This window comes from Watersipora subatra, chromosome 2 (genome assembly GCF_963576615.1).
Source record: "Watersipora subatra chromosome 2, tzWatSuba1.1, whole genome shotgun sequence".
Taxonomy (NCBI): domain Eukaryota; kingdom Metazoa; phylum Bryozoa; class Gymnolaemata; order Cheilostomatida; family Watersiporidae; genus Watersipora; species Watersipora subatra.
The window spans coordinates 59,961,277-59,973,141 of NC_088709.1; the positions used below are offsets into that span (position 1 = coordinate 59,961,277).

The following is an 11,865-nucleotide window of genomic DNA, read 5'->3' on the forward strand; positions in this document are numbered from 1 at the left end:
ATGAGCTTTCCATAGCCACTTACAATTAATATGAAGCTTTGGAAAAGCTACAGACAAAGTCCTTGGGCGTAACCCCAGCTGGAAGGAGGACTAGCTGTACACCTCCAGTCTGCTTTTGGTGCCGCAACCAGGATTAGACCAAACTGAAAAGAGAGGTAGTGAAGGGCCAACCATGGAGCTCGAAGCAGACTCCCTTCCAGGATTCAGTTGGTGAACAGATAGAACAGTTAGTGTTGCCTGGGTACCTTCATATGAACCCACTTTGGCCGAATGGAAGCATGGTCAGGAGGTGTCCGAATATAGTCGAGCAACCCCTAACATTTTGAGTCGCTACCCCGGTGAGCACTTACATCTGAGTAGAGTATCACCAGGTGAATAAGGATCTGCTTCGCTTCAGCAAAGACTAACCGCTCTGCAGGATCGGCGATCGGATTAGAGATGATGACCCATATGAAGTTGTTCAATGTTATTGAACTTGATGGTTTAATACCTAGCCACTTTCACTCTGAGCGAAAAGAACAGGAGCCAAAATTCAGAAATAGAATGGCCCAATCCATTATAAAAAGACACCTAACCTATACAACAACCCTCACCAGCTTGGCCAGGAAAAGGAGGCAGAAGGAGACCGTCAGCTTCAAAACCATAGAAAAACAGACTGGTCAAACTGGCTAAAAGAGCCTGTAGCTTTCCTGGTATGTTGGTCTGATAAAAGGATCAGAAGGAGAGGTTTGATGCTGGAACTGACCAAGGTAAACGAACAGCCAACCTAACCTTTTAAGAAGATCACAAGTATTGCATGGTATGTGTCATAGCGATCATATGACTGGGTTACCGCCACACCCAAGGAACAAATGTGGCATTTATGGTTACGCAACAATCATTCGGATGGAGGACATTATGTCCTTCAGACCTTTCTATGCTTTCATTTTTTCCTGTTACTGGCAGCATATGTGTCGCTTGATGAGGTCGACCAACATCAGGATAAGCACGGAGGCAGCATATATAAGGACCGGCTGTGCCACGTCAACCACTTTCAATGGAGTAAGTTTCTCCAATGTCCAGAGTGGAACACAGATCTGCAGATGACTTTGTGTACTTCCTTCTTGATGTTGACTATTGGGGCTACATAATTGTGCAAATATATGCTCTTGCGAACTCGAAGTGGGTGATTCCTACTAGTGTTGAGAAGCAAAGGGTCATAGCGAACCTTTTTCACAGCAATAATTATTACCAGTTCATATGAAAAATGTGTCATTTCAGTTTCTAATTAACTCGTTATTTTTTGAGAAACTTCACAATACAACATATATCAAAAACTGAATATTTTTACTATGGTTCATTACTAATTTAACTAATCTGTTAACTTCAACTAATCGGTCAAATGACCTAGCGTGCGCTTGATTTATTTTTCTTGAAAATAAGATATGATTTCTTTCTTAAGTCTTTTTGCTAGTCATCAAAGTCAATGTCTGCAGCTGCTCAGATAATAAAAATTAAAAAAAAACATTGAAAAAATCAAAACTTTGTAATCGTAGAGGTTTTTCACAATATCTGTGTATCTATGTGTTACAATGAAACACTATTGACAGGTTGCAGTTGACTAATTCTCAACGAATAAATGCTTAATAGTGTAGTATAGTTTAGCCAGAAGTTTAATTATAAATATTGTTGAACAACTCAGACCAAGATACTCAACAGAAGAAGATCAAGACCCTGGAGATAAACCTGATATAACAGAGGAGACAAAACTGCAACTACCAGCCCCTACAACTGTAACAGAGCAACCTCCGTCTAGAAGAAGACCACGCAACCCTCGTCTACCTGATGGAGATGAGTATAGCAGAGACAAACCCCGAAGGTCTAAGAGAACCAGAAAGAACCTTTAGCTTAGTGAGGAGGTGTCATGCAAGTGCCAAGTATTACTGGTACTTTGCCAACAAACATTATGCTTTTTAGCTAAAGCTTTATACAAGCTAATATTATATAGTACTGTCTCATTATAGCTATTAATAATGCTTGTAGCTTTTTACAAAGCTTTTCTATGACCAAACATATAAATACTTGGGTTTTCTGTTATCAAATCAGTTGTCTCTGGAGTGTGCAATAAACCATTTCTCTAATTTAATACTCTATTTAATTGCTTCTGTGCAGAAACATAACAAATATTTTACTGATTCAGTAAATAATACCAATACAAGAATGTTTAATAAATAATAAAATAATACCAATAAAGAATGTTCGTTTCCTATTATACAATTATTATTTCTGTAAAACTATTTTTAAAAATAGTTAAATGTATTTATAACACATTGAGTACTTATAACACAGTATAACACAACTTTAAGCTCATGATTATGCATATATAATGCATTATATAGTTTTACAATTGTATTATTAAAATGTGTTATACATGCATTGTGTATATAAAAAGAAACTAAAGCCTCCTGTAAAATTTATTTGCCAAAAATATTTGCAAATTCATTCAACATATCGTTTCAATTGAACTTCAGTCAGCATTTTACCAGCACTTCATGTTACTCATTTGTTTAAGGTGCTTGTAGTAAACACCAGCCTCTATCATTTTGTAATTTTGTTGTATAGACTGTCAGTGTGTATTTCCTTTGTTGACTAGCATGGTCTTTTAAGGTTAAATTTCATTTTCTTAAAGGTTTACTTGCAACAAAATTCACATCACAGTTATTTGGCATCAAAAAGTTCACCATGTCTTACTCTGCGGTGTTTTAAGTGCAAAATATGTGGAAATGTGATTACAAGCCCTTAAAAGCTCAAAAACGAACAGTTAATCGCAGCCATCACAAAACCGCCGTAGATCGGAATCAGTTTATTTCTCTGACGTAGTCATTCCATTTGGTTATTGTTTTGACACGTGATGTTCTCACGTGAATTGAAATACCAATAAAACTCAATATAAAACTTCTCGTAACACTAGTTTATGATAAACACTTTAGGTTTTACCGAAGACCCTGTATCAAATATAGATGCTTGCTACTTTACAGTTTTGTTTCGGCTTGGTCTAATCATCTAGTGACTCTAGTCGTAATCTGATCATGTGACCCATATTTCCTGCCAAACAGCGCGAATAATTTCTGCAGCATTTTTCGATTATCACAGGTGACCAACAGGCTCATCATGATTATCAGACAACGACATGGACTTTTCCGAGCTAAGGATAAAAAATTAACCGAATTTTCACGGTAGGTTATAAGATATCGGTGCAAAGTGTGACAGCATTACAATGACGATGAAATAGACGCGTAAAAACAATAGACATGGGTTTATTGAATGTGTGAAGTATATTTGCGAAACTATTTCAACAAATGAGGTTGCATGAAAGTGTAAACAAAATCCATCTCATTTAGCTACATCCCATTTGAGCCGTTTTAGAAAGAGATTCTAATCTACGGCGGTTTTGTGATGGCTGCGATTAACTGTGTTCGTTCTTTAGCTTTTAAGAGCTTTTAATCACATTTCCACATGTTTTGAACCTACAACACAGCAGAGTAAGACATGGTGAATCTTTTATACCAAATAACTGTAATGTGAATTTTGTTGCAAGTCAACCTTCAAGGCTTTTAAATGGATGCAATAATATAAGATTTTTCAATCATTATAAAATTTGAATTTCAGCAAATTAGCATCGCAAAAGATATCTGCATTTGTGAAATTTTAATACTTGCTAGTTCAAAAGTAAAGTTGCATCTCTGTGATGTTATTCATTATAATGCATCATGCATAATATATGCACAGTATAACTGTCTCACTCGCTCCATATAAATATCATATGCATTGTTCTCCTCAGCTTACAGCCATACGCTATATTTATTTATATACTATTTATTTATAGTTATTAGAATTGCGTAGAATGTATGATGAACTAGAGAGGGAGCTGGTAGACAACAGGAGGACCTCAAAGGAACAGTTAGTGGAATTTATAGAGAAAGACATAGGAGTTAGGATGACAGAGATGAACACTCTACTTCTGCTACAAGATGCTAAGTTTAAAGAGTCACATCAGGTAAGTACATGTTTCTATTTTAGTTTTTCAAGAGGTGAGTTTTTTATACATTGCTATGCACACTTTTGTGATTGGCTGATCATATCTTCGATATGATCACTGCTTGTTAGCAATCGGTAGTTTAATTTGGTAGTTTTCGTCTTTGCTATTTTTTATAGATCTAGTTGACCACATTTTTTGTGTAAATTAATATGAATGCATAGTATTTTTTCTTTCAAGTAAAATGATAAAGAATTTTGGTAAAAGTTTATGGTTGCGGAATTTTTACCAGCCATACCGTAGTTAGACCTGTTTTTATGTATTTCTATAAGCCTGTTTATAGTAATTAGCGGCAGTCTATAAAAACAGCAAGATAGTTTATACGCTGAAACTATTGAAACATCCAAAAGAATTCTTTGATTGGTCATAATATTGGGAAGTTTACACTTCTCACTTATTATATGCTTTTAGTTTGTTTTGATAAAACATTAAAATTTTGATTTCCTTATCAGACAAATAAAACTTTAATTGGTTGAGCTGGTTCTCCATTATTCAGTATTGTTTATAGTTACTACTTTGCACTTTGAATAGTTACAATATTTATACTATTGAATAGGTTGATATCATAAACAGCTTCACAGCAACATATAATGAGATCAGGAGATTTATAGATGAAGATCTGCCTTCTTTGACATTGACCAATCAGAAGTCACTCTCTGTTCAAGGTATGTCGTGCATATTAATTTAACTTCTATATGGCAGCACCAGGAGCCTTCTAACTGATTGATTTATTTAAGCGGATATCGTAACGCTTGTCCTTGAACAGCCATATTCTATACTGAGGTTATTTTTATACGCTCATATTTTCAGAATTAATTCCATAAAACTGTGTTTGATTCTTTTTTAATGCTTTCAGCTAATGTACAAAAACCAGAAGTACAGATGGTTGATGACTCTGATATATATGTTCAACTAATCAGGCCTCCAACTTCTCTCAAACTCATGAAGGCAGTACCTGTAAATGAACCTTTCTACACAGTGACTCGTAGTGATACATTCACATATGCTGGTGGTAGTGGGCCGACTATATATAGAATAGATGAGACAGACAACTCGGTAACTTCACTCTCATCACTAGAGGGAGAGTTCATAGATGGACTGTGTTTGTATAATGAAAGACTGTATATATTAGTTGATCTATATAAAGTTCTAGTAACTGATCTGAATGGTAAACTAATCACCAGCTGGGTACATTATGACTCTACTAGTGATTATGTCAACGAGCTGGTTGTAACTGGAGATAAAGTAGTAGTCCCTGATAGGTCTAACAAATGCCTGACAGTCTATTCGCTAGATGGACAGGTTATTAAACAAATTCCTTGTTCACAAGATGATGAATGGGAAACAATAGCTCTGTGTGCTCCTGACCAGCAATCTGCTGTTGTGTCTTCTTGTGAAACATCAACAGTTTTAAGAGTGAATATAGAGACAGGAGAGACAGTGTGGACTTGTACAGCAGTGGATAATCCTGGTGGAGTGGTCTGCTATAAAGGGGAGTACATACTAGTGACACCTCTGAACTCAGAACAGACAGAGATACACATACTGCAGGCTGACACTGGTAATTGCTATGGTTAATTAGCTGATTATTTCTGTCTCAAATGAACGCATTAAAAAGTGACTTGTATTTCGAGTTTGTTCACTATTTTTTGCATCTGATTGTAAAATTATTTTAATTCATCATTTAAAAAACTCACAGTTGGCATATTATTGATATGGGTAGATAAGTTAAAGATTTGATTGCATCAAATTTTAGTTGATTTTAAAAGAAAGCATTTTTTATTGTCTATCATTATATATGTTGTTAGTTGTGTTAGGCGATCTCATTGTCAAGATATTTAAAAATTGAAATAAAAAACAATTGATCGCTGCAGAGATGCCCAGACCAAAAACACATGCCCAGACTTCCCTCAAAATGATGTAATGAGTGATACAACCTGTCTCTATCTCTCGTATTCACATCGGCTATTGCGATAAAAGTCTAGTCCTACGCAGTTCTATTGGCATACACTTTATTTTGTATTTGCTCATGTTGGCTGGAATAAATTTTTAAATCCACCTACAGATACATTATTATGAATGTCTCAAATAAAAGAAAGTAAAAAATTGTCATATTAGCTTCCTCTAAAGGCTGTGTAAACATCTGAGTACCGACTACGATTCTGGCAGACTACGGTAATTAGGTCGTCGAGTTAACTTAATTCATCGCGGCCTTTGTATCAGCCAAGTTCTCAGTTGCGACCCACACCGGAAACTAGCTACTCAACAAAATAAGCATGCCGCCATCTTTGAAAATAATATGATCGAATATATGGCGAAACCCACTGTATCCCAAAAATTCATGTATAGTCAACATTATCTAGTCATTATCAGTATCAATTTGTAAAAAAATTACTGGTCACATTCGATTAGTTTATTCAAGTGCAAAACAAATGATTTTATAAATTGACCGAAATAGTAAACGCAAAACTATGTCAATTTCGTTGAAATAAATTAACCCACCGATTCTGGCAAAAGAATACTGAAGCCATTCTTGCACCTGGTTGGTGGTTTGTGGATTCACCTGTTTTAACTTATTACGGTGGAGTATATCATTTTTTGAACTTAATATTTGGTCCGTTGGAATTGAGTCGAGCTATGCAGAAGTACCTGCCAATACAGCTCTGATTACATTTCATAAATCCATCTATTAGAGAAGATTTCAGCACAGATGGCAACAGGACTATGATGTATTCAATATGTTCTGCAAATCATGTTTTGCATTGTCTTCAACAATATTATTTTATTATATAATTTTTACAAGCCAAAAGATTTTCATTGCAGCATAAAGTTTTTATTAAACCATTCATCCAAGTCATGGCCATTCACATAGTTTCAGCTCATATAATAGGACAACTTAATCTACTGCAGCAAACCCAAACAAAACATATTATGGTTTGTGCAGCACACATTCATGTCTCTCTTTCTCATTTATGACAGTTTCCAGACCGACACGACTGCTCCCTTAGTGAACCACATAAACATCCCGTAACAATAAAACAAATGCAATAATTATGTCATTCATAGATATGTCATTCTAATGCGTATCTACTGAAAGCTTTCAATTTGAGATTTAGATTGCGAGAATAATTTTCAAAATGAAAAAATGTTTAACAAAAGCATAAGTACGCAAAGCCAACAATTCGAAGCTTTGTTTCTAAGAGTCAACGATGGGCATGGATCAATCGATGTTCCTCATTTTCTACAAGTGAAAAATGAACATAATTCTAAACAGAAGTCTAATTTACTAGCTAAAAATGCCAAAGAAAGTATATGAAATTGTTATAGCTAGATGAAACGATAAAAAGTTGTGAAGCGATTAAAAGGTTATGAAACAATTATTCGTGATAGCAAAAAGTTATAATTTTACTTATTAGTAGATGTATTCATGAGTACTTATTCCATGAAATTAGCATGAAATTATTCCTGTTAGTTTAGAATAATAGTAAAGGATACTCAAAGTTAAGGATAAATTTACTTTGATTCTCCTATCTTTCTCTACAGCATAACACTGTTAACGCCTGTCAGCTCTAAACATGACCTGTCTGCCCCAATATTGAATCGTCTGACGCTCAGAAAACTTTGAGTCACCTTCGCTGAACTGAGCATTGTTACAATTCTGTTGTTCGTCAATAAAACGTGTCGGTGCATCAATTTAGTGAATTAAAAATGTCAGTTAAATCGGTAAATTAAATATTGATGTCGATGCACGCAGCTACTAGAATCTACTACTAGTCAATACCCGTAACTAACTAGTAATAGAGTAAAATCCTTAACAACGAGAATATTCGAAATCACAGATAACCCGTTTTACGAGCGATAATATTTAATATGACCTAAATAAACATTTCTTGCTAATGATTGGCTAATGAAGAAATCTTATATTTATCGCTCATGAACTCTTTTCACATGTATCACTCGTTACGTCACGAATGAAGCACCCGCTCGAATCTGAGCTTTTTAAAAGATGGCCTCATTCAAACGCATATATCTCTGGACAGGATTGGTCTACAAAAACAAAAATGAAATCAAATGGTAGCTGATGTTTTAGCCTTTTATGGGTCTTAATTTCATTAAATCGACATTTTTGATGCAATCACATCTTTAACACCTGTGGCCTTTGACTTTGATGACTACCATTCTTCTGCCATGATTTACCATTCTCACATTTTTAACTGGTTATTTTGTGTGTTCATTGTTGCTGGTAGGATTGGGTGTTGTCAATCATGATTCAAGCCCCTTAACTAAATGTAAAAAATGATAGCGCTGTGTATTTATTTTTGATGTATCTTTTTAACCCAGTGATTTATTTTCACCATTTGTGTAAACATAATATTTTTACATTATGTGAGCTGGTTCAGAAACATGTTAGTAAACTAGTAGCCTATAGAAAAAAACTGTCTGTGAAACATTGCTTATTAAACCATAACTGTCGCGAGCAACTTTTATCGTATTTACTAGATTAATCAGACACGCTGATTCCGATTTTGTACTCAAAATAAAGATTGGTCCACTAACCTTCCAAGTCATTTAGGCTTTTTTAAAGCTTTTCAATATCCGTTTCGAAAACAACACAATCGGCATTACAAGCTCCGCCCATAAATATGTGACGAAACTTAGCTTTTTCAAGAACGGAAGTTAGGAATGTTTAGTCTGATTTAGAATAATAGAGATGGGTGTCTTAAAACCCATTATTATCTAAATCCAGCCTGTAAAATAATTTCAGTTTTTTATGAAAGGTATATAAACTATTTAAAACTGCTCGTAGCTTGTTACATGACGCTTAAATAGGCTGGACGCCGAGAAAAATGAGCTCAAAAAGCGCGGTTTTATCACAAGCTAGCGTTGTTATCGCGCTTTTTTAAATACGCAATGCTAAATAGCTTATGTACCTTTTAGAAAAGACTGATATTATTTTTAAGGCTGAGTTTAGATATTAATGGATTTTAAAACACCCATCTCTATTATTCTAAATTGGTATAAACATCCCTACGTACCTTCTGTTCCTAAAAAGCTAGGTTACGTCACGTATTTATGGGCGGAGCTTGTTATGGCGATCGTGTTGTTTTCGAGACCAATATTTAAACGCTGTAAAAAAGCCTTCATTACTCTGAAAGTTAGTGGACTAATCTTTATTTTGAGTACAAAAACAGAATCAGCGTGTCTGATTTACCTAGTACATACGATACAAGTTGTTCGTGACAGTTATGGTTTAAGAAATTTATTTGCATCGGGGTATCTCTTATACATATTAGAACAATTCCTCACAAAATGTGTTTTTTGCATATTTTAAAATTGAAAAGTGAGATTGCTGGAATCGTTGGTGGAACTACTTGTATAATATTGAGTTTCTATATTTCTTTACAGGCAGGCATCTTGGTAAGCTTATTGACTCAGAAGAAAGAAGTGGTTCAAGAGTTTATGACATATGCGTATCAGGAGACACTCTGATAATACCGAGATGTGATGAGAATACAATACTATATTATCAGTTAATGTAGAAGTTAAGAAGTGATTACATGCTGTGCTTATAACGTAAGCAAGCACTTGACACTATAGAGATATATTTGCATATTAACAAATCATGACCAGCGTACGACCTCATCGCCTTTAAATTGACTTTCTATCATATGATAATACTTCTTTATGTATCTCCATCATGATGCCATCAACATCTGTATATATACAGTATATATATATATATATATATTTGAAAAATTATTGCGAAAAAAGTAAACTTTTAGTATTTGCGTTACAAATTTGTTTCGTGCGGAGCACTCATCAGACGCGATTGTACTAAGATGAAAAGCTTTACCGAATGTGCCAAAATATCAGAAATGGGCTCGCTGTGGTAATCATGTAATTCAGTGCTAAGTGTAACCGAGAAGATAACTCCTAGCATGTCTGCAATTAGAAGTCAATTCATTTCTTTTATTTAATGTGCCTAAGTGTGGTTTGCATATTATGAAGTATTTTTCAAGTAAACATAATTTGCATCGTTTTGTTTTGTTTGTGTATGGTTGTGCTTGAGCTAGTATTTTCCATGTTATGTTGTATGTTGAGTTGCTTTCTTTTAACTTCCAAATGTGCTTGCTCAATTCTGTGTGGTGTTGTTTGTTTCTGTGGTTAAACGAGGCTTTATGGTTACTGTATCTAGTTTTAAATTCGGTTGAGCAAAGTCCTATGTAGGTTGCTACGTGGTTGTTTGTGTTGTTGCTTACTGTTGCTTGATATATCACATTTTTGGCTCTGCATTTTCCTTTCAAAGGGCAGTTGTTCTTTTGTCTGCAGTTGCAACTTTTTTCGTTGTCTTCTCTTTGTAGTGTACTGGTTTTATTAAGGGTTTTGTTGCTCCCATCAATGATTGTTTTCATGTTTGGCATTACTGAGTAGCTCAGTTTTAAGGTTTGTCTATTAAATATTGCTTGGAGTGGGTGTTTCTTTGGGAAGCATGTTGTAACTATGCTGAAGAATTTTTGTCCGATATTGGTTGCAACATTGGCGCTGAATGGTGGGTTGTACCATGTGATTTTTCTTTGTCTGTTACGTTTTTTAGGTTTTTTCATGTTGGTTTCATATTGTAGTTTGCTGTTGTATCCACTTTTGTGGAGTGCTTCTTGGTATGGTTGTACTGTGCTGTTAAATTGTTGTTCATCTGATGAAAGTGCGTTTAGTCGTTTGTTTATGTTGTCTGGTAAGTTTTTCAATATGGAAGGTAGATGGTTGCTTTGTTTGTGCACATATAGTATTGTGTTGCCTGGTTTTTGGAAAGGCTTGAAGCTGCCATCTTGTAGATTTAAAGTTACGTCATGAAAGTTCACTGATCGTTGGTTCGCCTCAATAGTAATTTTCAAGTTGTTCTTATTAAATATGTTGCATATCAGTTTCTTTGTTCTCTCTATAGCTTGTGGTGTACCCTTGCAAACCGCAAGGGTACACCACAAGCTATAGTGGTACTCCACTATAGCTTGTGGTGTACCACTACCATAAATATTTCATACTCCACAAGCTTAGTGGAGTATGAAATATTTTTCAAATATTTCATACTCCACTAATAATCTTTTAGGTTTTTAGTGTAGAGTTCTCTTTTTATATGCTTTTGCACTTGCTTTTAGTTAATATAGATTTACTCCACTGACGTTTTTCACATCGGCAAGATAATTTTGATTTTCAATTTATTTTGTTGAGAATTACTACAGTGTTGAGCACTCTTCCAAAAGCTAAAAATGGAAAAGGTAAATTTTGGTTACTTTATGAAAAATATACCAATACCGAAAAAATCAAATTACCTACAAAGATTAATAGAAATGACCGAGAAGTTAACCCACCGAATGAGATGGAAAGCACATTTTTACTTAAACCCAAATCAGCAATCAGAACAAAAAGAAACCTATGGATTCAAAACAAAGCAACTGCCACCTTTTATAAAAGAAATGTCAGATTTTGAAAGTAAGATAACAGAAATGATACAAAACATCAAATTCAAGCCATACAACAATGAACTTCAACGAAGACTACTTCAAGACACTAAGACAATACAAGCAAACAATAAAATACTTGTCAAAGCTGACAAAACAACCAATTTTTACAGACTTGAAAATGATGAATACAGCAAAATGTTGCAAAATAATGTGACTAAAACTTACAAAAAAGCTGACAAGACAGCAGTAAACCAAATTACATCAAAAGACAAAGAAATAGCGCACAAATTAGGACTTGAGTAAAGAATTGAGACAATAGCAGAGAAACAG

General features: G+C 34.7%; 1 protein-coding gene across 2 annotated transcripts in view; it reads left to right on the top strand.

Moving 5' to 3' along the window:
* Window positions 1-9,818, top strand: part of LOC137386962 (uncharacterized) — a 167,657-nt gene extending 157,839 nt beyond the window's left edge. For both annotated transcript variants that reach the window (XM_068073212.1, XM_068073211.1), the window contains 4 exons: window positions 3,866-4,036; window positions 4,632-4,740; window positions 4,932-5,636; window positions 9,482-9,818. In XM_068073212.1, coding sequence (XP_067929313.1) covers window positions 3,866-4,036; window positions 4,632-4,740; window positions 4,932-5,636; window positions 9,482-9,615 — 1,119 coding nt within the window. In that variant the 3' untranslated portion in view covers window positions 9,616-9,818. The remainder of the gene's footprint in view (window positions 1-3,865; window positions 4,037-4,631; window positions 4,741-4,931; window positions 5,637-9,481) is intronic.
* The last annotated feature ends 2,047 nt before the right edge of the window (window positions 9,819-11,865 follow it).